This window comes from Physella acuta, unplaced genomic scaffold (assembly GCF_028476545.2).
Source record: "Physella acuta isolate Inbredline_101_S28 unplaced genomic scaffold, ASM2847654v3 ptg001697l, whole genome shotgun sequence".
NCBI lineage: Eukaryota > Metazoa > Mollusca > Gastropoda > Physidae > Physella > Physella acuta.
The window spans coordinates 90,302-116,543 of record NW_026733210.1 but is presented as its reverse complement, the minus strand read 5'-3'; the positions used below and the strand labels follow the sequence as shown (position 1 = coordinate 116,543).

The 26,242-nt window shown below is 39.2% G+C and overlaps 2 protein-coding genes and 1 long non-coding RNA gene across 3 annotated transcripts; all 3 read right to left on the bottom strand.

Annotated features, from left to right (window-relative positions):
• Nucleotides 1-1,362: 1,362 nt before the first annotated feature.
• On the bottom strand, nt 1,363-3,644 carry LOC131929933 (uncharacterized). Its single transcript, XR_009384042.1, has 3 exons — nt 3,554-3,644; nt 1,970-2,104; nt 1,363-1,457 (listed from the first exon to the last, which is right to left on the bottom strand). It is a non-coding gene; the product is annotated as an uncharacterized LOC131929933 (long non-coding RNA).
• Nucleotides 3,645-4,211: 567 nt separating this feature from the next.
• On the bottom strand, nt 4,212-12,108 carry LOC131929938 (uncharacterized). Its single transcript, XM_059286325.1, has 6 exons — nt 11,949-12,108; nt 7,438-7,542; nt 6,077-6,257; nt 5,546-5,639; nt 5,052-5,102; nt 4,212-4,291 (listed from the first exon to the last, which is right to left on the bottom strand). The coding sequence occupies exons 2-6, from the start codon at nt 7,533-7,535 to the stop codon at nt 4,212-4,214; spliced, it is 504 nt and encodes a 167-aa protein (XP_059142308.1). The 5' UTR covers nt 7,536-7,542; nt 11,949-12,108.
• A 2,450-nt stretch (nt 12,109-14,558) lies between these two features.
• Nucleotides 14,559-19,002, bottom strand: LOC131929937 (uncharacterized). Its single transcript, XM_059286324.1, has 4 exons — nt 18,916-19,002; nt 17,619-17,777; nt 16,342-16,491; nt 14,559-14,652 (listed from the first exon to the last, which is right to left on the bottom strand). Exons 1-4 carry the CDS (start codon nt 18,930-18,932, stop codon nt 14,559-14,561), a joined length of 420 nt encoding a protein of 139 aa, XP_059142307.1. The 5' UTR covers nt 18,933-19,002.
• Between the last annotated feature and the right edge of the window lie 7,240 nt (nt 19,003-26,242).

Genomic DNA, 26,242 nt, shown 5'->3' with positions numbered 1-26,242 from the left:
GTATTCCAGCGCTCTACCACGCGACCACGCCGTCCCTAATCGAATGACTTAAGTAATTTTTGCGTTCTTAGAAAAGATGCCTTCACTTCTGGGCAAGAGATTTAAAGTTTTAAGACAGAGAAGAAAAGGACTCACAGGCGAACCCACGCCCCACCCCTCGCTACGCCCCTGACTCTACTGATCAGAGTTGTCAGATACAGAACCACAAAACTTACCCCCCCCCCCAGCCCCACTCGTAACGCCTCTGACTCTACTTATCAGAGTGTCACATATAGAACCACCAGACTCACCCCCTCCACTAGCTACGCCCTTGACGCTACTGATCTGTTGGTCACATATAGAACCACAAGACTTACCCTGCCCCCCCCATCACCCCTAGCTACGCCCCTGACTCTACTGATCTCATTTGTCACAAATAGAACCACAAGACTTACCCTGCCCTCCCTCACCCCTATCTACGCCCCTGACTCTACTGATCTCATTTGTCACAAATAGAACCCCAAGATTTACCCTCCCCCCCTCACCCCTAGCTACGCCCCTGACTCTACTGATCTCATTTGTCACAAATAGAGCCCCAAGATTTACCCTGCCCCCCTCACCCCTAGCTACGCCCCTGACTCTACTGATCTCATTTGTCACAAATAGAACCACAAGACTTACCCTGCCCCCCCCCCTCACCCCTAGCTAAGCCCCTAACTCTACTGATCTCATTTGTCACAAATAGAACCACAAGACTTACCCTGCCCCCCACCCCTAGCTACGCCCCTGACTCTACTGATCTCATTTGTCACAAATAGAACCCCAAGATTTACCCTGCCCCCCCCCCCTCACCCCTAGCTACGCCCCTGACTCTACTGATCTCATTTGTCACAAATAGAACCACAAGACTTACCCTGCCCCCCCCCCTCACCCCTAGCTACGCCCCTGACTCTACTGATCTCATTTGTCACAAATAGAACCACAAGACTTACCCTGCCCCCCCCCCTCACCCCTAGCTACGCCCCTGACTCTACTGATCTTATTTGTCACAAATAGAACCACAAGACTTACCCCCCCCCGCCCCAACCCCACTAGCTACGCCCATGACTTTACTGATCAGAGCTGTCAACTATAGAACCACCAGACTCAACCCCCCCCCACTCGCTACACCCCTGACAGTTGTCAGATGTAGAACCACTTGACTCCCGCTACCCCCCCCCCCCCCCCCCCCTCACCCCTAGTTACGCCCCTGACTCTACTTTTTCAGAGTTTTCAGATATAGAACCACAAGACTCAACCTCCCCTCCCCCCCTCCCCCCGCCACTCTCCACGCCCCTGACTCTACTGCTCAGAGTTATCAGCTATAGAACCACAAGACTCACTAGCACACTCCCCGTGACTCCTCTCTATACAGTCCGCCCCACACTTCTCCATACACTTGCCGATACAGTTCGGGCCGAACTCCATAGCCTCACATGCTGGTTAAAAAATAATGCAAGCCGTTATTCTCTTAACTATCTCCTATACTATAGAGCTAAGTACATACAATTGTGCATAGCAGTAACTCTAAATACTAACCCTAAATGGTTGAATATAGAATTTATTTATAATATTTTCTCAAAATACTTCTATTACACTGTAATGCATCTACAACCACATTATTATAATGAAATATGAAACGTTACTTGTATATCGCCATTAACCTTATCAATAAAGAGATAAAATAGTAATTCCAATATAGCGAGTAAACACACTATTTTTGTTTTAAGCATTATTAATATTATAATTTATAATTATTATTAAACTTGTGGTTCTATCAAGTTTATAAACTATATCTACACCATTATCAAACCCAAATAAGTGCTAGCAAACTTCACCTTACATCGTAAATACCTTTCCAATTTAAATCTTATTAAACTTTAACCCTGTATCAACAATGACCCCCACCAACCCCCCCCCCCCCCCCATGTTACCCCACACTTTGACTCACGTTGACTACAGCCCGCCCCCGGGTATTTAAAGCCACTCTGACACTTGGTGCACGTGCCCAGAAACTTGTCGCAGTCGGGGTCACAGTTCACGCATGACTGCTCACAGTTTGACCCCCACCGGAACACCGGACAGTCTGAAAAATGGTGGGTCGGTTAACGGATTTTTAGAAAACTAGATTCAAATAGAGTAAAAAAATTAAACAAAATAACGAGCAGTCTAAAAAAATTATGGTTAGGAGAACGGATTTTTAGAAAACTAAATTGAAGAATAGTCAAATCAAAGGGGGGTCTGAAAAAAAATTAAGCTACTTTTAAGACTATTCTACCTTAAGGAGACATAATATCCCACCTATAAGAAAGATGTTATATTGCCTTTAGGCAATAACTTTCCTTTAGGACAGACACTATGCCACCTTTCAAACAATCATTAAACTACCGTTAAGACGGACGCTACCCAACCTTTATGAGAGAAACTATCCTAATTTTAATACAGACACTATCCTACCTTTAAAAAAGACACTATCCTACCTTTAAAACAGACACTATCCTACCTTTAAAACAGACACTATCCTACCTTTAAAAAGACACTATCCCACCTTTAAAACTGAAGCTATACTACCTTTAAAACAGACACTATCCCACCTTTAAAACAGACACTATCCCACCTTTAAAACAGACACTATCCCACCTTTAAAACAGACACTATCCCACCTTTAAAACAGACACTATCCCACCTTTAAAACAGACACTATCCCACCTTTAAACCAGACACTAACCTACATTTAAAAGAGACACTATCCCACCTTTAAAACAGACACTATCCCACCTTTAAAACAGACACTATCCCACCTTTAAAACAGACACTATCCCACCTTTAAACCAGACACTAACCTACATTTAAAAGAGACACTATCCCACCTTTAAAACAGACACTATCCCACCTTTAAAACAGACACTATCCCACCTTTAAAACAGACACTATCCTACCTTTAAAACAGACACTATCCTAACTTTAAACCAGACACTAACCTACATTTAAAAGAGACACTATCCCACCTTTAAAACATACACTATCCTAACTAAACCAGACACTAACCTACATTTAAAAGAGACACTATCCCACCTTTAAAACAGACAATATCCCACCTTTAAAACAGACACTATCCCACCTTTAAAACAGACACTATCCTACCTTTAAAACAGACACTATCCTACCTTTAAACCAGACACTAACCTACATTTAAAAGAGACACTATCCCACCTTTAAAACAGACACTATCCCGCCTTTAAAACAGACACTATCCCACCTTTAAACCAGACACTAACCTACATTTAAAAGAGACACTATCCCACCTTTAAAACAGACACTATCCCACATTTAAAACAGACACTATCCTACCTTTAAACCAGACACTAACCTACCTTTAAACCAGACACTATCCCACCTTTAAAACAGACACTATCCCACCTTTAAAACAGACACTATCCCACCTTTAAACCAGACACTAACCTACATTTAAAACAGACACTATCCCACCTTTAAAACTGACACTATCCCACCTTTAAAACTGACACTATCCTACCTTTAGGACAAACACCACCGACGTAGCATGTCGACTGTTTGGTTTCGTTACCTTGCTCGGGACAGTACATGCCTTCGTTTTCTGGGAGTGGGTTGTCACAGTTCCTATAAAAGAAGGAAAAATAGGTCAAGTTCCATTTTCAAACATTACATACAATAACTGATCCTAAATTGTAACAGTACTGAATTAGTAATATCTAACTATTGCCCTAAATATTTGTTATGCTAAATTTTAAAATCTATGGCTTTTACAAAATTGTAACAGTATTGAATGGATAAAATCGATGGCTTGTCCTAAACTGTAGTTAAACTTAATTGTTAAATCAAAGGCTAATCCTAAACCATAAATATACTGAACTGATAAAAGTTATGGCTTATCATTAACTGTTGCTATACATAATTGTTAACTCTTATCACTGTAGCTTTACTAAATACAATCGATGGCTTATCACTGTAGCTTTACTAAATACAATCGATGGCTTATCACTGTAGCTTTACTAAATATAATCGATGGCTTATCACTGTAGCTTTACTAAATATAATCGATGGCTTATCACTGTAGCTTTACTAAATACAATCGATGGCTTATCACTGTAGCTTTACTAAATAACAATCTCTGGCTTATCCTAAGCTGTAACTGTCTGCAGGTGATGCAATCTTTACCTTATTCTATACTGTGAGCGCACGTTGCAGTCATTTGAACACGCCCACTGCGACCACTCGCCCCACCCACCATCCACTGTAAAACAACACAACAATAACAACATAAGTTTCCACGCTGTATGATGAAATAGCCAATGAAAACGAAAGTTTTTGTATTATATAAATTATTAACTACGAGCCGGCCCGCGGCAAAACATACGCCGCTATTTAGTTGTTTCTAATTTTCAATAATTCATAATTTGTGAATTCGACAGTACCAACGCTGACACTGAAAATATTTCTTTAAAACACTATAAGTAGCTCGTTAAGGACCATAACCCCCCCCCCCCCTTCCTTCCTTCCCTCCCCCCCCCTCCTCCCCCCCCCCTACGTTTAAAATCGTTGGCTCTGCTTGTAAACATTTAGAGTGAACACAGCTCACTAAAACCATGTAGGGGTGGGGAGGTAGGGAGAGCGTTTGCAGCTTGTTTTCTAACGGCTCGAAGAAGAGAATTATATATATAGATTGTATACTTAACAATAAACGCCTAATTTTTTTTCAAGAAATATAATATATATATATATATATATATATATATATATATATATATATATATATATATATATATATATATATATATATATATATAGAGAGAGAGAGAGAGAGAGAGAGAGAGTGAGAGAGAGAGAGAGAGAGAGATGTATATGTGTGTGTGGTGTGTTTGTATATGTGCATGCGAGATTGAATTCATACAGTTAATTTAAATAATAACCAGCTTTAGTTAAGCACACTGAAACGAAGAGACAATAAACATAATGAGTTCGAACAAGAAAAAGACAACAACAAACAAACCAACCTCTGTTTGGTTTGGCTAGATCTTCATCTACCAGTGTGTCGCCGTCGTTATCTATTGAAGAGTAAAACACATCGTTTCGCCTCGTGCTACACATTTGTTCACAAACCAACACTAGCTCAAAGGACAATGTCAGGTTTTTTTTTTTTTACTGACAATATCTTTTTGTTAGGGGCTTTTGAAGTTGTGGGACCTGTCGCACACTGTTTTAGGTACCTACTTTCTATATAATTGCTATACTTATGTTTTATTTCATTAAAAAAATGCAATTATGTATAAGAGCCACAACCCCCTCTCCGCCATCACTGTCAATCGAGTGAAACAAACTTTCTTACACTGGCGAAAACGAAAGTGCAGTTACACCAACTCAGTGCAAGGACTAGAAGGGGGAGGCAACCAAATAAAAAACGAATCGCCACTAAGAACACACTAGGTGGTTTCCACGAAACCAAACAGGGAGACTACCCAATATATATCAGGTCACACATCGACGTTACCTTTGCCATCCATCATCTCCTCGTCAATTCTTCTATCGCAGTCATTATCTAGCAGATCACCTCGGGCCATTGTTTTCATTGTTTCTTCACACGCCTGATGTTAAAGTATAGGAACACACTAATCACATGGTTCAAACAGTACAGTTTCAGTTTATCGGTTGATTGCTAGCGCAATAGATAATTTGTATACATAAATATATATATATATATATATATATATATATATATATATATATATATATATATATATATATATATATATATATATTTATTTATTTATATATATATATATACTATATGTGTTTTTGTATGTGTGTGCGTTTGCGTGTATATATTAGATAATGAATATGTATTGATGTAAACAATGTAGATGTTAATATGAAAAATAGTATTAATCAAGTGCACCTCAATATAAACTGTATACGCGATTGTATATGTAACAACAGGAATGTCAATGTGTAGTTTTGTCTATGCCCGTGACATGCGTATGCCACACACCACGGGCTGAAGAGATAAGGCTACCTACCCTACCTCATTGATATTCCCCGAGATGTAGCCACCAGGGTGCATGTAGCCGTAGAAGTCGAACATCCCGTAAAGGTAGCAGCCGAAGTAGACCAGGAGCGTGGAGTGGAGCGTGTGGGTGCCCTCCGTCACGGACGTGCTGCCCACCTTCCAGTTCTTCATGCCCGTCACCTCCCGCCACTTGATGCTAGCAGGGGGGCGGGGTTTAGGTGGATAAAGGCGTGGTTTAGTTGGATAAAGGCGTGGTTTAGTTGGATAAAGGCGTGGTTTAGTTGGATAAAGGCGTGGTTTAGGTGGATAAAGGCGTGGTTTAGTTTTAAAAAAGGTGTTGTTGGAAACACGTTTGGTCTAGTTTGAGAAACTCGTGTACTAATGAAACAGAGTTGGGGGTGGGGTATGTTGATAGAGAAATGCGTGTAGTTTTGGAACAGAGTGGGGGTATCTTTGGAGAAATGCATGTAGTTTTGGAACAGAGTGGGGGTAGCTTTGGAGAAATGCATGTATTTTTGGAACAGAGTGGGGGTAGCTTTGGAGAAATGCGTGTATTTCTGGAACAGATTGAGGGTATCTTTAGAGAAATGCGTGTAATTTAGCAACTGAGTAGTGGTCTTGTTGCAGAAAGACGGCAACTTGGAGAGAAAAAAAGGGCTATAGCTAATGGAAGGCGATGTCTATTTAGATAAAAGTGTGGTCTATGTGGAAAGAATTGTAACCTAGTTGTAGAAACGTGTCCAAATTGTAGAAAGGTGATTTCGTTGAAGTAAAGCGTGGTCAAGTTGGAGAAAAGACGATGTATGTTTGGAGTGTAATCTCACTGGAGAATGGTGTTTTCCAAATGTAAAAAAACGTGTGGTCTATCTGAAAAGAGGTGTGTTCTACATGTGGTCTGAGGGTAAAAATGTGTGATCTAGAAGGGGAAAAAAGAGTGATCTAGAAGGGGAAAAAGTGTGGTCTAGAAGGAGAAAAAGTGTGATCTAGAACGAGAAAAAGTGTGATCTAGAACGAGAAAAAGTGTGATCTAGAAGGAAAAAAAGTGTGATCTAGAAGGAGGAAAAGTGTGATCTAGAAGGAGAAAAAGTGTGATCTAGAAGGAGAAAACGTGTGGTCTAGAACGATCAAAAGTGTGATCTAGAAGGAGAAAAAGTGTGGTCTAGAACGATCAAAAGTGTGATCTAGAAGGAGAAAAAGTGTGATCTAGAAGGAGAAAAAGTGTGATCTAGAACGACAAAAAGTGTGATCTAGAACGACAAAAAGTGTGATCTAGAACGACAAAAAGTGTGATCTAGAAGGAGAAAATGTGTGATCTAGTGGGAGAAAAAGTGTGATCTAGAAGGAGAAAGACGTGAAATATTTGACAGCAAACTTACGTGTCAGGCAGCTTCAGATTATCTAGACGTATCAAGTCTATCTTGGTGTAGTCTATAACTATGGTGACGTAGTTCTTTGGTCGAATTACCGTCGTCATGGGCGTACTGTATTGAAAGCATGTTTTTATTTTATGCGGAAACACAAATAAGATTAACACACCGCTTATATGATTCATACTAGAAACTATTCTACATATTCACATTTACAAAAACAACGTGCAGTTGATTATAAAAACCTACATAAAATATATAAACACACGTATATGATTTACTCTTATTTACAAACACCCACGTTCTATTCACCACAAAAATTAACACATGGTATAAAAAAAAGATACCAACATACTATTTCAAACTGTACACACACTATGTAGATTCACTTGATCATGGTATAAATAAACACGCAAATATTTTTACAACCATTTTTACACATTTTTACAACCACCCAGATACTATTTACCGCCAACCACAATAAACAAACGCCTGCTGCTTACATTAACCAAAAAGTATTTACTTCTACTCATAATTTTTTTACAGTTACTTACAAACTACTTACACTAATCACATACTAAGCGTAAACTATTTATAACAAACGACAAATTCTTTAAAGCCACATACCAACTAATGACGCAAATAAACTATATTTAACCACCTAATATAATACTGCGTTTATCTCTGACCCATAAGTCTCGAGATCTAATCCCAGGCTAGGGTCTGTGATAAATCCCTGAGTCCACTCAGCTCTAATGGGTACCTGACTCATATTAGGGAATGTTAAAGAAGCTGGTTATAAAACTGACCATCCTTTCATTCGCCATCATGGGGTCGGCGTGGTCGAGTCGGTAAAGCTCATGGTTGCTAAACCGAAAAGTCTCGAGTTCGAACCCTCGGACAGATGAGGCTCATTAGCTGGGAACAGCCACTCTTCAATGAGAGACAATTTCAAAATCAAACAACTGCTGCCTTGTAGTTTGTTCTTGGTTGAACAAAGGCTATGGAAGCAAATCCAAAAAGAAAAGGCTGAAATCGGAGTCAATGGCCTCAATGGCGCATAACCAGTTGACACGTAATCCTTAATGAGATGGAAGCATGGTCGATTCAGCAAAGCTCATGGCTGATAAATTTGAAAAATGTCTCGAGTTCAAATCCTCTGGCAGATACGGCTCGATCCCTCCCAACACTAAAAATTAAGAATGAAGAATAAGAAGAATATTCGCCATCATCAAAGATACATGTGATTTCCATTACTCATGCCTCATGAACCGTAAGAGTAATTTACTAATATAACATTTTGACAAACACAGAATGACTTAACATTTGATCACAAAGCCTCGACAAACAAATGCAAACTTCCACTGCGGACCTCAATCCTCTAGATATTAAAATCTAACAACTTACCTCCAGATATAGTTATCAAAGAGCTAACCACCCACCTCCAAATATAGCTAACAAAGATCAGCGGACCACTCACCTCAATTTATAGTTATCAAAGAACTAAGAACCCACCTCCAGCTGATGTAGTAATCAAAGAACCCACCTCCAGATGTAGTTATCAAAGAGCTAACCACCCACCTCCAGATGTAGTTATCAAAGAACCCACCTCCAGATGTAGTTATCAAAGAACTAACCACCCACCTCCAGATGTAGTTATCAAAGAACTAACCACCCACCTCCAGATGTAGTTATCAAAGAACCCAACTCCAAATGTAGTTATCAAAGAACCCACCTCCAGATGTAGTTATCAAAGAACCCACCTCCAGATGTAGTTATCAAAGAACCTACCTACAGATGTAGTTATCAAAGACCCCACCTCCAGATGTAGTTATCAAAGAACTAACCACCCACCTCCAGATGTAGTTATCAAAGAACCAACCACCCACATCCAGATGTAGTTATCAAAGAACCCACCTCCAGATGTAGTTATCAAAAAACTAACCACCCACCTCCAGATGTAGTTATCAAAGAACTAACCACCCACCTCCAGATGTAGTTATCAAAGAACCCACTTTCAGATGTAGTTATCAAAGAACTAACCACCCACCTCCAGATGTAGTTATCAAAGAACTAACCACCCACCTCCAGATGTAGTTATCAAAGAACCCACCTCCAGATGTAGTTATCAAAGAACCCACCTCCAGATGTAGTTATCAAAGAACCCACCTCCAGATGTAGTTATCAAAGAACCCACCTCCAGATGTAGTTATCAAAGACCCCACCTCCAGATGTAGTTATCAAAGAACTAACCACCCACCTCCAGATGTAGTTATCAAAGAACCCACCTCCAGATGTAGTTATCAAAAAACTAACCACCCACCTCCAGATGTAGTTATCAAAGAACTAACCACCCACCTCCAGATGTAGTTATCAAAGAACCCACTTTCAGATGTAGTTATCAAAGAACTAACCACCCACCTCCAGATGTAGTTATCAAAGAACTAACCACCCACCTCCAGATGTAGTTATCAAAGAACTAACCACCCACCTCCAGATGTAGTTATCAAAGAACTAACCAGCCACCTCCAGATGTAGTTATCAAAGAACTAACCGTCCACCTCCAGATGTAGTTATCAAAGAACTAACCAGCCACCTCCAGATGTAGTTATCAAAGAACTAACCAGCCACCTCCAGATGTAGTTATCAAAGAACTAACCAGCCACCTCCAGATGTAGTTATCAAAGAACTAACCACCCACCTCCAGATGTAGTTATCAAAGAACTAACCAGCCACCTCCAGATGTAGTTATCAAAGAACTAACCACCCACCTCCAGATGTAGTTATCAAAGAACTAACCACCCACCTCCAGATGTAGTTATCAAAGAACTAACCAGCCACCTCCAGATGTAGTTATCAAAGAACTAACCGTCCACCTCCAGATGTAGTTATCAAAGAACTAACCAGCCACCTCCAGATGTAGTTATCAAAGAACTAACCAGCCACCTCCAGATGTAGTTATCAAAGAACTAACCAGCCACCTCCAGATGTAGTTATCAAAGAGCTAACCACCCACCTCCAAATATAGCTAACAAAGATCAGCGGACCACTCACCTCAATTTATAGTTATCAAAGAACTAAGAACCCACCTCCAGCTGATGTAGTAATCAAAGAACCCACCTCCAGATGTAGTTATCAAAGAGCTAACCACCCACCTCCAGATGTAGTTATCAAAGAACCCACCTCCAGATGTAGTTATCAAAGAACTAACCACCCACCTCCAGATGTAGTTATCAAAGAACTAACCACCCACCTCCAGATGTAGTTATCAAAGAACCCACCTCCAGATGTAGTTATCAAAGAACCCACCTCCAGATGTAGTTATCAAAGAACCCACCTCCAGATGTAGTTATCAAAGAACCTACCTACAGATGTAGTTATCAAAGACCCCACCTCCAGATGTAGTTATCAAAGAACTAACCACCCACCTCCAGATGTAGTTATCAAAGAACCAACCACCCACATCCAGATGTAGTTATCAAAGAACCCACCTCCAGATGTAGTTATCAAAAAACTAACCACCCACCTCCAGATGTAGTTATCAAAGAACTAACCACCCACCTCCAGATGTAGTTATCAAAGAACCCACTTTCAGATGTAGTTATCAAAGAACTAACCACCCACCTCCAGATGTAGTTATCAAAGAACTAACCACCCACCTCCAGATGTAGTTATCAAAGAACCCACCTCCAGATGTAGTTATCAAAGAACCCACCTCCAGATGTAGTTATCAAAGAACCCACCTCCAGATGTAGTTATCAAAGAACCCACCTCCAGATGTAGTTATCAAAGACCCCACCTCCAGATGTAGTTATCAAAGAACTAACCACCCACCTCCAGATGTAGTTATCAAAGAACCCACCTCCAGATGTAGTTATCAAAAAACTAACCACCCACCTCCAGATGTAGTTATCAAAGAACTAACCACCCACCTCCAGATGTAGTTATCAAAGAACCCACTTTCAGATGTAGTTATCAAAGAACTAACCACCCACCTCCAGATGTAGTTATCAAAGAACTAACCACCCACCTCCAGATGTAGTTATCAAAGAACTAACCACCCACCTCCAGATGTAGTTATCAAAGAACTAACCAGCCACCTCCAGATGTAGTTATCAAAGAACTAACCGTCCACCTCCAGATGTAGTTATCAAAGAACTAACCAGCCACCTCCAGATGTAGTTATCAAAGAACTAACCAGCCACCTCCAGATGTAGTTATCAAAGAACTAACCACCCACCTCCAGATGTAGTTATCAAAGAACTAACCAGCCACCTCCAGATGTAGTTATCAAAGAACTAACCGTCCACCTCCAGATGTAGTTATCAAAGAACTAACCAGCCACCTCCAGATGTAGTTATCAAAGAACTAACCAGCCACCTCCAGATGTAGTTATCAAAGAACTAACCAGCCACCTCCAGATGTAGTTATCAAAGAACTAACCACCCACCTCCAGATGTAGTTATCAAAGAACTAACCAGCCACCTCCAGATGTAGTTATCAAAGAACTAACCACCCACCTCCAGATGTAGTTATCAAAGAACAGGTTGTTTGGTATCAGCAGTGAGATGGCCGGGTCCCCCAGCTCCCCTGGTGTGGTTCTAATGTTGTTTTTGATACACGCTGAGTTCTCTACGAGAAGAGCCTGGATGCCTTTGTCGCTGACAAACTTCAACACGACGTCTTTCAAGTCTAGTTCATCGAACTAATTGAAGAGAAAATAAATTTCAAAGTAATATGTTTTTTTTATTATAATTAGCTTTTAAATGAATAAGAAAATAAGGCAGCAAAATAAGCTAGATTTAAAAAAAAATGAAATAAAACAAAACATTCATCGCTAAATTATGGAAGAGATCTTGTTCGACCAAAAGTTTTATTACATAATGCATGATTAAAAAAAAACAAAATAAAAGATTGTTTAAAATTCAACAGTGCAAGTGTAATATATTAGCTAAATCAACGGATCAATAATATTATTTGACATAGATTCGTGGCAATGCATGATGTTATTGAACTTGTTCAATGAAGTATGAAATACGATACATAGCTAAAGGAAGCCGCCGATACGAGTTCCACTATACTAAATTAGCAATTTCAAGTGTCAGTAACCACTATACTAGTTTAGCACATTAAAGTGCCACTAACCACTATACTATTCTAGCACATTAAAGTGCCACTAACCACTATACTATTCTAGCACATTAAAGTGCAACTAACCACTATACTATTCTAGCACATTTAAGTGACACTAACCCCTATACTTTTCTAGCACATCATAGTGCCACTAACCAATATACTATTCTAACACATTAAAGTGCCACTAACCACTATACTATTCTAACACATTAAAGTGCCACTAACCACTATACTATTCTAGCACATTAAAGTGCCACTATGGGTCGGCGTGGTCGAGTTGCGAAACAGAAAAATCTCGAGTTCAAACCCTCGGGCAGATGAGGCTCGTTAGCTGGGGACAGCCACTCTTCTAGGAGAGACAACTCCAAAATCAAACAACTGCTGCCTTGTAGTTTGTTCTTGGTTGGACGAAGTCTTTGGACGCAAATCCAAAAAAGAAAACCAGGCTGAAATCGGAATCAATGGCCTCAATGGCGCATAACCAGTTGACACGTATCCTTAATTGTGTTTAAGGCGTGGTCGAGTCGGCAAAGCTTATGGTTGTTAAATTCGAAAAAAGTCTCGAGTTGAAACCTTCTGACAGATAAGGCACTATCCCTTCCAACAGTGGCGTAGCGAGGTCGGGTGTCACCCGGTGCGGCACTTAATGGTGTCACCCCCCCCCACAGGCGTAGCGACCCTTCCAGGGGACAAACTTTCACATTTTCGATTTGCACCCCACCCCCTCAAATTTTCGATTTGCACAACCCCTCCCCCTCAAGTTTTTCTCTATATATTTTGCTATTTGTCACCCCCCTAAATGGTGTCACCCGGTGCGCTTCGCACCCCCGCGCCCCCTCGCTACGCCTCTGCCTTCCAACACTATAAATTAAGACCGAAGAAGAGGAAAAACGTCACAAAACATCGACTTGCCGATTTCCATTCCCCAGCGTTGACAATCGTCACCTCCTTGGTCCCCCCCTGGTCGTTGATGCTGAAGGTTATCTTGGTGTTGTCTTCAGCGGCCAGGATCATGACGGTCGTCTTAGACAGTCGGCCTTCGTTGACGATGGAGATAAACTCGCGGCCGAACGATGCGATCGGCATCAGCATTTCTGGCAACAAAACAATGGCATGTATTACAGTGAGGTGCCATTTTAGAATCTTAGCTACCATGGAGGGACGGTGTGGTTTAAGCGGTTAACGCTAGGATATAAAAGTCTCAAGTTCAAATCTGGGTACAAGTGAGTAGAACGTCTTTGAGTCCACCATGGTTTGATTGGTACTTAACTTAAGGAAAGTAAAATCGGCTGGGCGTAATTATAATCACACATGCCTTTCATATGACGAGAAACATACGATCACCACTTCTTTAGCCCGATGGTCTAAAGAAGATTATTTACTTTACGTTACCTTCCATAGACCCGGTGAAGTAGAGTTCACCTGTTTCAATGACCTCAGCATATTAAGGGATATCACGGTCAGTAATAGTATCTACAGACAGTTTTACTTCCCCAATGTCAAAAACCCAATACAGATAGGTGTATTATGCAAGCACAGACCCATATTGAAACTCTGGTCTTTCAGGGTAACATTTTAACGGCAAGTATTACAGGTAGATGTTTAGTCAGAGCTTTAGTGTAAGTCTGCACAAGTCTCTCTTACCTGCTATTCAAACACTCACCTGTCAAGACGTCACGTGATGCGGTATATTCACTTTTGGTGAAGTCTTCACATCTCGGGTTCCACCTCATCGTGCCCGATAGACAATTACCACTTACAACCCCGATAGGCTTCAAGCTATTAATGTTCGTTCCTGAACTCAAGATATATTATATATATATATATATATATATATATATATATATATATATATATATATATATATATATATATATATATATATATATATATATATATATATATATATATATATATATATTATACATAAATACATATATATAATAATTATTTTTATATATAATTATAAACAGACATTTTATATCGCTGTATTACTATAATATAGTATCAATATAGATATTAATACCCGTAAAGCTCCCGTGTCGATTGTAGTCAAGAGGACAGTAGGAAAAGACAAAACCTTCCCATCTGGGAAATAAAACATACGTATGGTTTTAAAAAGTATAAAGTACTGTAATTTGAAACAAAGTTATGGTGTTTAAAAAGTCATGGTTTTAAAAATTAGAAAGCACCGAGTTTAGAAAAAGTAAAGAAACATGATTCAATAAGATAGGATAGAGGACCTTTCAGCGGGTAGATTCTAAAAGGTATATTGGTTCTTCTCCTTTGTATTTCGTTCTTAAATGAGGTGATCAAACAAACAATTCAAACAAAAAAATAAGAGTCAGTATTTGTCACAAACTAAGCAATGCATGCCAACGCGTTGTTTTTCATCACATGTGTTGTGAGAGTAAATCATGGGCAACAACAACGATTTGAAAATGCGCAAACACTGAGGCAATACGGTTTGTAAGTCTACGGTCTCGAAATCTACTAGCTGGCAAGTACGTGAACGAGAAGTTGTGACCTACTTACAAGCCCTATTTTGTGGATATGCATCGAATCTTTTTGTTTTTTTTTACGGGAAGACACCAGCGCACAACCAGTGTTTCTTCCAGACTTTTTTTCTCCGGGCGAGGGGAGGGCGGACTTAATTTTCCGTGTGGGGGTGGACACTGATAAAATAATATATTTTCTGTAGAAATTCTATTTCGTTTATAGGGGGGAGGTGGGAGGCATTTTTCTGATTGGGGGTTGGGCTGCTCCGAACGCTGAAGAGATGCAAGGAATAAACTCTACACACAAAACCTCTATAGAATCAGTTGTCCTCGGGTTTTTTTTTTCTCTTGTTTCTTCTTTTTTATTTTGTTCTTAATTGTTATGTTGAATACGATTTCCTCCAACACAATTATGTATAATGTATTCACATTTTATGCGCCATATAGACTGTTGACTCAGATTCCAACATATTTTTTCTTCTTTTGGATTTGCTTCGATAGCCTTTGCCCAACCAAGAACAAAATACATTGCAGCAGTTGTTTGATTTTGGAGTTGTCTCTCCTAGATGGGTTGTGTTCCCCAGCCATCGCGCCTCATTTGCACGGGGGTTTGAACTCAGGACTTTTCAGTTTAGCAACCTGTACATTACCGCCCGACCACGCCGACACAAACATTATTTATCTATACAGTAATTTATAAACTTAAGCTTTTTTTCTAAAATAATTGAATCTATATTTTTGTATTATGTTTAATAGTTGCAAAAGAAATAAGCTAAAGCTCGCCTATCAGGAAGAATGTGTTTATTAATAAAGTGTGCGTTCTGGAAAAGTGTGTTGTTATACACCTAGTTCTTCTTCTTCTTCTTCTTCTTCGTTCTTAATTATTAGTGTTGAAGGGGATCGAGATTTATCTGCCAGTGGGTTTGAACTCGAGACTTTGTTCAAATTTATCAACCATGCACTTTTTGCCGACTCGACCACGCCTCCAACACAATTAAGCGTTACGTGTCAACTGGTTATGCGCCATTGAGGCCATTGACTCCAATTTCAGCCTGCTTTTTTTTTGGATTTGCTTCCATAGCCTTTGTCCAACCAAGAACATACTACAAGGCAGCAGTTGTTTGATTTTGGAGTTGTCTCTCCTAGAAGAGTGGCTGTACCCAGCTAACACGTCTTATCTGCCCGAGGGTTCGAACTCGAGACTGTCATGGTTTAGCAACCATGAGCTATACCGACTCGACCACGCCGAGTGAGTTTACATTAGAGCGGTCGCACTAACCTTCTGAGGTTGACCTCAAGTTTGTCCCCATTTTTGTAGTTGACGTCATTCCATTTGAGTTCTTTAGGCCCATCTGACCACGTGATCTTAATATTCAGCGTCACGGTGTTGACCTCGTCACCATTGACAATATTTATTGTGGGATTTTCACTGTGTTATATATATATATATATATATATATATATATATATATATATATATATATATATATATATATATATATGCATGTAAATGTAATATATATATGATTATGTAATAAATAACCCTATGCATATAATATATTTGTTATATATATTCTCACTGATTGACAAAAAAGCAAACATAAAACATAAAACTGGTAGTAAACTTTCTTGACAAATTTCATTTTTTTTTCATCTAAAATAATTTTGTTTATCTTGATTTGTTTATATCTAGTGAAGGTTGGCATCAAATTTTTTTTTAAATTGAGTAAAAAGCTGTTTTCCCTCATAAAATTATCAAAAATGTCAATAAGTTGTGAGTTTTCTCCGTTTTGTCAATTGTACAGTGTAGATCTTGGGGGATCCAAATTCACTCAAAATGTGCCTATCAGAAATATTTCAAATGGCCACCACTGTATGTTGCAAATGTATGTATCTATAAAGTACTGGAAGGGTTTGGATGTACTTTATTTTTTTTTAATGTGAAAGTTTTAGAATTGTTTTCAAAGGAAATCATATAATAGTATTAGTTTTAAAAATTTCACAAAAAATTCATTTTGTAATATATCAACATTTTCTTCTGGCAGAGTGTCTTTTTCCGCTAGGAATATGCAAGGTTACTTTGCATTGTTTTTAATTTTTTTTATAGTTATGTTGATTTGAATGTGTACCTAAATCATTACAATTTGACCCAAAATTTCGCTAAAAATGTATTCATTGTCCCCAATGAAATACAATATTATAATGTTCGATTTTTTAAAAAATTAATACAATTTCAAAATAACCTTTATTTTATAACTTGCAACAAAGTATGTTTTCACTACCGGTTCCCCCTTAACTATACAAATAATTACAAAAACATAACTAGAAGCTTAATCCCTTGTTTATTCGTTCATCTACGTCCTGTATTTTAATGAATTCCCGTGAACTATTTGAGAATACATGGAATCCGATACATATTTAATACATTATATATATATATATATATATATATATATATATATATATATATATATATATATATATATATATATATATATATATATATATATATATATTTATATATGTATATAAATACATATATTTAGTCAAACTTACTGCAAGGTCATAGCGATATACCGCGTCCCCCAGCCTGCAATAGGTAAAGCTGTGAACGTATCGGCTGAGTACTTGCTATCTGCCATCAAGACACACATACCAAAAAAATCGTCTCCGTCAAACTTGAAGGACCAGGTGGTACCAAGATCAATGTCCAGGCTGTTTTAACAGAGATGAACACGTTCGCTAATTAGGATACTAGATTGGCGGTTCATTAACAAACGATCTCAAGGACAAATGATCTCAGGACAAATGATCTCAGGACAAATGATCTCAGGACAAATGATCTCAGGACAAATGATCTCAGGACAAATGATCTCAAGGACAAATGATCTCAGGACAAATGATCTTAGACAAAATATCTCACGGACAAATGATACCAGGACAAATGATATTATGGACAACTGATCTCAGACACAATATCTCACGACAAAATGTGTATAGTATTAAAGATTATTTTAGTCGAGATCATTTGTCCTGTCACCAGATAGACTATCGTTAGTAGGAGACAGCAAGCTATTTTGGAAAGAAAAAATATACAATCGAACGTTTCCGTGGGGTCGGCGTGTTCAGGTTTTTTGAAACGTGTTATTTAAAATTTGGAGAAAAGCCACTCTAGTTTTGCCATATAGAACGAAGAAGTTTTCACGTTAGGTAAAGTAAAGGCGGATGGGCATATTGTTGACCACACTATCCCTTCATAATTCGAGGTCACAGAAACAGGTGAACTCTACTTCACTTGGATTATAGACTGCCAGGTTTAAAAGGGAACTTTACTTACTTTACTATCGAATTCGGCATACGGGTTTAAGTCTTTAATGTTATGTTAACAACCAGAATATTTTAACGTAAGATAAAAACATGGCGTGGGAACTGGGATTTTTAGAAGCAGAAAGTGTACGATAATCGAGTCGTCGAATGGAAAATACGTCGCTCGAATAAAATTGCCAGAAGTTTAATCAGGCAAATGGCTGGCTTTAATTAGGGTAGTTCATATGGGGCGTCTAAGTGTCTGCAGTTTTCTTATATTTCATTATAAAAATGAAATTAATATATACCAAGCCCATATTAATATATCTCCATATAAATCTTTAAACATCAATGTGTGTGTATTTATATATATATATATATATATATATATATATATATATATATATATATATATATATATATATATATATATATATATATATATATATATATATATATATATATTTATATATATATATATGTACATCCACCCATCTGATACTGAAAAATGACAACACATGTTTAGTTAATCAATCAATCTACTGACTTGTAATCCTTGGACATCTCCACTGAACTGATGCCATTTCTCTCTACGGTCACGTGACGAAGGAAGTAATTTGTGTCTTGATTTGTCCCGTACCACGGCACGCCTATTTTAACCTAAAGATAAGGGGGAAAATTATATATATATATATATATATATATATATATATATATATATATATATATATATGTATATATATATATATATATATATATATATATATATATATATATATATATATATATATATATATATATATATATATATATATATATATATATATGTATATATATATATATATATATATATATATATGTATATATATATATATATATATATATATATATATATATATAGGCCTATATATATATATATATATATATATATATATATATATATATATATGTATATATATATATATATATATATATATATATATATGTATATATATATATATATATATATATATATATATATATAGGCCTATATAAAAAATTGAATATAGTAAACCTTCCAAGAAAACGATCCTGGCTACTTAAATGTGAAACCCTCCTATACATATATATATATATATATATATATATATATATATATATATATATATATATATATATATATATATATATATATATATATATATATATATATATATATATATATATATATATATATATCCATATATATATATATATGTATATTAATTTATATATATATATATATATATATATATATATATATATATATATATATATATATATATATATATATATATATAGGCCTATATTTATAAAATTCAATATAGTAAATAAGCAAATGAAACATATTTTACACAACATCCAATGAAAACAAAATATGAAAAGTGTTAAAAACTTCTCGAACATACCACGACTTTTTTGTTGGACAAAGTAAAGAAGAAACACACGACTTGTTTCGCACTATCCAACATTTTGGGTACAACCAACAAAAATCTCAGTCCTAGCGTGGTACTGGCACCTGTAATATGACGAGGTAATATAGGCAGAACAAATCTTACTATATATATATATATATAAATATATATATATATATATATATATATATATATATATATATATATATATATATATATATATATATATATATATATATATATATATATATATATATATATATATATATATATATATATATAATTATATATATATATATATATATATATATATATATATATATATAGGCCTATATATATATATATATATATATATATATATATATATATATATATATATATATATATGTAACTAGGTGTAGTTACCATACTATGGTTAACAACGTATTACAGTCTGATGCAATAGCGCAGATGTGGGGCTGATAACGATCACGAAGCCAAGGCGTAGTTGGAAAGCGATACGACAAGCCGCTGTCAACTTTGACATGAATTGGCTGACGTCACAATGCAGGTGTTCTATTGATCGGACTGATAACAAGTTTAGTAAAAGACTGGTACGAGACAACTGCGTAGTAATCGGAAGGCGAGATATTCGGATGGAACATAACTATGATAGGACCGAATATGATTACGGATATGAAGGGGATAAATAAGGAAGGCGACGGCAGTCAGACTCGCAGTCAGTCTCTCTCTCTCTCGCTCGCTTTAGGCAGTGAGTCTGTGTGGCAGTATCAAGTTGGTTATATTGTGTTAAGAAGGACGTTAGACATGTGTATTCAGTTAGATGAAGCCTAGTGAGGACTGTTGGGGGTCCGTTGATTCAGACTATTATTGTGAAACATCTCTCTTGATTCATTATATTATTGTGAAGCATTCTTTGATTCATGTAATAAAAGGATCAATAATGAACCTGCATCTTCGAGTATCTATGCTGTGGTCAATGTTGTGTGGAATGAGTGGTTAGACTCGGGAAGGTCACATTTGGCGTTGTCGGCAGGGTAGCCAGAGACTCGTTACATTTGGCGTTGTCGGCAGGATAGACTCGGGGACTCGTTACATTTGGCTCTGCGAGCAGGATAAGTCTCGTAACATTTGGCGCTGCGATCGGGATGAATTCAACGAGACTTGCCGCGTTAGGCACCCATAGTCAACCTAGTTCATAACTGTGTTTAGTGTGTGTGTGAATTCGGACATTCAGGAACAGTGAAAATTGAGGAACGAGGAAAATTTTTTTCATACACACACGGTAAGAAAGAACTCTTTTTTTTTACTAAAGGAATAAAATGTCTACTCTGGACGAGAAGCAGACCCATATTGTGGTCCTGCCCAGAGAGTCCCACATTAACAAATTTTACGGGGACGGTGATCCAACGTTAACCAACAGGTTCAGTGAGGAGGTCAAAGCGGCCTGGGCCTCGAGAAACATGTCACCAGAGGAAAGATTAAGACTGCTGATGGGCAGTATAGGAGAGACGGTTAGGGCAGAGGTCAAATGCCACGATAAAACCGTCCAATCAGATCCAGATAAGGTGTTGGATCTAATTATGGAGACCTTTGGGGAGAGACGGTCGGGATCGCAACTGCTATCGGGGTTCGTAGGCTTAAAGCAGAGAATGGCGGAGAGTGTGATGGAGTATTCACACCGAATAAACAGGGCCTTTGATTCGGTAAAGGGCAAAACACCTGACATTGATGTACGCCTACTGAGGGACCAGTTCATCGAGGGGCTAGCAACCCCGATCTTAAGGAGAGAGTTGAAAGAGGAGGTCCACAAAGACCCGCAGTTGACCTTCCTTCAGGTTAGGAACTCAGCGATCCGCAGGTCCGAGGATGAGGACCAATCGAACTGTTCGGGGGACAAAGTCTCTGTGCCGGAACAGAAACAATCCCCACCCACGGGGACCGGCACGGTGGAAACCATGATGGCTCAACTGTTGGCCCACCTGGATAAGGTTAACCAAAGATTGGAGAGGTTAGAAAGCAGGTCAACAGCTGAGAATCAGGAAAAGAACGGTACAAAACAGAGACAGGTTGGACGGCCGCGACCCGCCGGTCCATCACTCCGGTGGACGGCTGACAGTCGACCAATTTGTTTGTCCTGTTCACAACCCGGACATATGGCACGGTACTGCCAGGGAAACGGTCGTCCTCTGTAAGGCAGGGCCAGGCTACAGAGGGGCGAGGTTATGGCCCAAGAAGCAAAATGATGGGAGTCTGTCCCGAAATGGTGATTACGATTGGGGACATCGCGGTGAAGGCAATTGTGGATACAGGCTCCCAGGTGACGACAATCACGTAAAATTTTTACACCAAATGGATGAAAGGAAAAGACCATAGGTTGAGGTCTGACACATGCATGCGCCTGACGGCAGCTAATGGACTAACCATTCCTTACTGTGGTTATTTTCTGGCGGATGTCGTGGTGGCGGGACATAGGTTGAAGCAGGTTGGGGTGTTCGTTACGAAACACAACCTAGAGACAAATGTGTCAAATATACCTTGCCTGTTGGGCATGAATATTCTTGGCCAGTTGCCAGAATTTCTTACAAATATTGTCGGATCGACCACACCAGGTCGGGGATCCAAGTTGGCCAGGTTTGCCAAGACCAGAGGAAGGATATCAGTCCCGGCAAACACGGTCAAGGCAATCACATTACAAATTGGGGATAGAAGCGTGAATGGTGATGTGATGATAGAACCATGTGGCGCCGCACTGAGGGCAGGCGTCGTGTTACTGCGGACATACACATCAGCGGAAAATGGACTAGTTCAAGGATTAGTGGCAAATGTTTTGGATGAGGAAATTTTTATACCGCCTAATACTCTGGTAGGAGTACCACAGAACGTCGAGGTACAAAGGTCGGCACAGTGCATCGAACTGAGCAATACCAGCAGTAATGAAGTAACAGTTAGGTCGGTCAATGTGACGGCCGAGGTGAAGAAAGAGAATGGCCGATCATATACATTCCCGGAAACTGAGGACCCAAAACTAAATGAATTGTTGAATAAGTACAGGGATATATTTGCCTCGTACGAGGGTGATTTGGGTTACACGGAAGTAATAAAACACCAGATACCCTTACTACAAGACAAGCCGGTGGCGCAACCTTATCGAAGATTACCACCGAGTCACTAGTCTGCGGTGAAGGCACACCTGAACGATCTACTAAAAAAGGGAATTATTACAACCAGCACGAGCCCGTATGCGGCACCGATAGTAGTGGTAAAAAAGAAGTCAGGGGAGATAAGACTGTGTTGTGATTACCGGAAATTGAACAATATCACAAGAAGGGATGCATTCCCCTTGCCTCGTATTGATGAATGTCTTGATGCGTTGGGGGGAGCAAGATTTTTTTCTACCTTGGATTTGGCTAGTGGCTACCACCAAGTGGCCATGGCCATGCACCCCAACGATCAACATAAAACTGCATTTATTTCTCCACTAGGACTGTACGAGTGGACCCGTATGCCGTTTGGTCTAACTAATGCACCTGCTACATTCCAGCGAGTAATGCAGAGTGCTATGAGTGACTTTCTATTTCAAATAATGTTGGTGTACTTGGATGATATACTAGTTTATTCAAAAACTTGGGAGGACCATCTAGAAAGATTAGAACAAGTGTTTCTCCGTCTTAGGGAGATAGGAGTAAAGCTGAACCCAGACAAATGCTGCTTCGGTCTGAAATCAGTACATTTTTTGGGTTACGTGATTTCGTCGGATGGCATCGCCACTGACCCAGATAAAATTGCAGCTGTTAAAGAATGGAAACAGCCAACAACTACGGTAGAGGTCAGATCATTCTTGGGCTTTGCTTCCTATTATAGAAAATTTGTGCCTGGTTTTGCAAAAATTGCCGCACCATTGCATGACTTGGTAAACAAAATGACAAAGAAACACAGTAAGGAGAAAAAGAAAGGTAAAACACAACGGATAGGTGAATTATGGACTGAGGAATGCCTGAACTCGTTTAAGCTATTGAAAAAGGCTTTGACAGAGGCGCCGATATTAGGATACGCAGACTTTGACAAACCATTTCGGCTAGAAATTGACGCCAGCTCTAAAAGTCTGGGAGCTGTGCTATCACAACAACAAAAGCAAGGTTTCAGGGTTATTGCTCATGCCAGTCGAGCTCTGAAGGAATCAGAGAAGAACATGACAAATTACAGCGCCATGAAACTAGAACTTTTGACATTAAAATGGGCTGTGACGGAAAAATTCAGGGACTATTTATTAGGTGCTAAATGTGTGGTATACACTGACAATAACCCCTTGAGTCACCTAAAGACAGCAAAGTTGGGATCCATCGAACAGCGATGGGCAGCAGAATTGGCACTCTTTGACCTAGAGATAAAATATCGCCCGGGGCGGTCCAACGGCAATGCGGACGCCTTATCAAGGAATCCTTACGAGAGACCGGGCGATGAGGAAGAAACGCTGACAGGAATATGTGAGGTCAGAGCGTCAACAGATATCCCTCACGGGGTGCAAGTGAGGCAGAACGGACAGACCGGGGTGGAGCACATTTCCACAGAGCCCGGACATATGGACATTGGTGATTTTAGTTGCCTTAATCACAAAGAAATAAGAAATGCCCAGAGAACGGATAGTGGCTTACAGCCGCTGTTGAAACACGTCCAGGAACAAAAATTCCCAGGAAGAAGGGAAAGAGAACAATTTGGTCGAGAAACAAAGAAAATACTGAGTCAGTGGGACCGTCTCAGTATACAGGATGGTGTTCTCATGCGGAGAATTCATGACCAAATTGATGGGACAATACACCAGGTGGTGGTGCCTGGACAATTACGAGAAGAAGTGCTAAGGTTGGCACATGACAGGGCAGGACACCAGCGTCAGGACAGGACGCACAAAATATTACGACGAAGGTGTTACTGGCCCAATATGGAAATGGAGGTCAAACGCCATTGTGAGGCTTGTGTGAGGTGTCAGCATGCGAAAATGCCAGTTGTCAAAATGAGACAGCCATCGGGACACCTATTAGCGACAAAACCACTAGAGATTGTGGCTATGGACTTTACGTCGTTGGAGCAATCATCGGATGGGACGGAACATGTGTTGGTAATGACTGATGTTTTCACCAAATGGACTGTGGCGGTGCCCACACGAGATCAGACTGCCAAAACAGTGGCAAAGGTCTTAATAGAACATTGGTTCATCAAATATGGCATACCAAGACAATTACACTCTGACCAAGGAAGGGCCTTCGAGTCAGAAGTAATTAACCAACTGTGCAGCCACTACGGGATCAACAAATCTAGAACAACCACATTTAATCCGAAAGGAAACGGACAGTGCGAGCGGTTCAACCGCAGCATGCATGATTTGCTGCGTACCCTAGAACCTGAACAGAAAAAACGTTGGCCTGATTTTCTCCCAGAGTTGGTATATCTATACAACTGCACCCCCCATGCCACAACCGGCTTTTCGCCATACATGTTGCTGTTCGGACGGGAGGCTCGACTCCCCCTTGACTTGTTCCTAGGAAAAAAGGAGAGTATGACTGGCTCATACACTGCACTGGAATATGTGAATGAACATATGAGACGAATTAGAGAAATGTACAGGGTAGTACAGGAAAGACTAGAACATGAAGCACGGCGAAGGGAACCGCCGGTACAGACAAAGGACCCGTCACTCAAACTGAACGACAGGGTATTACTGCGTAGCCACCCGTTAGGCAGAAACAAAATCCACGACCTCTGGCGACAGGAGATATGGCAAGTCGTGGAGATGCCTAAAGTAGCAGGTGGCCCCTTTAAGATAAGACCCATCGATCACACCAAACCGGATCGGTGGGCGAATATTGCTCAATTAAAGAAATATTGTCTTAGTCAAGAAGAGCAGTTACACACAAGGAAACCCAAGACAATTAGGGAACCGGAAACTATAACGGAAATTCACATACCCATCCCGGAACCATGTCACCATCAACAGCGCAACAGCGATACACAAGGGGAGGATACCGGCAACAAGGAGGATCCCGGTCCCTCCAAAAGCAGAGAGACAGTAGACCATCAGATAAGTGGTCCGCGGAGAAGTTTGAGAAACAGAAAGAATACGAAATTTTTTGTCAGCAACCATCAATTCTTTCATGGTCGCGCTGGTATGAGAACAGACTGTTCAAAAAGTCATAAAAGTGAACTGGTGAAGGCATTAGACAAAAAAAGGTGGATGTGAATTCTAGAACTGTTTTGTGTCTGAGGAAGATGATGTAGACACATTGGATATGTGAAATGGGGATAACTGTCAATCTTTTACGAATGTGACGACATTGACAGTGAGTGGAACAATAAATTTTTTTTACGATGGTGCGATGGACATTTAGGAAGTGCACCTACCAAGCGTTGTTTGTGGTTGAAAACACACAAAAAAAGGCGGCGGTG

Excerpts from the sequence above, each read along its gene's own strand:
- LOC131929938 (XM_059286325.1), bottom strand. The coding sequence starts at position 7,535 with ATGACGACGGTAATTCGACCAAAGAACTACGTCACCATAGTTATAGAC. Across the intron at positions 5,103-5,545 it reads GGAGATGATGGATGGCAAAG|ATAACGACGGCGACACACTG; the intron begins GTAACGTCGATG and ends ACTCTTCAATAG. Across the intron at positions 4,292-5,051 it reads TCTAGCCAAACCAAACAGAG|TGGATGGTGGGTGGGGCGAG; the intron begins GTTGGTTTGTTT and ends GTTGTTTTACAG.
- LOC131929937 (XM_059286324.1), bottom strand. Across the intron at positions 16,492-17,618 it reads TATATCGCTATGACCTTGCA|TGAAAATCCCACAATAAATA; the intron begins GTAAGTTTGACT and ends TATATAACACAG. Across the intron at positions 14,653-16,341 it reads CTTGAGGTCAACCTCAGAAG|ATGGGAAGGTTTTGTCTTTT; the intron begins GTTAGTGCGACC and ends TTTATTTCCCAG.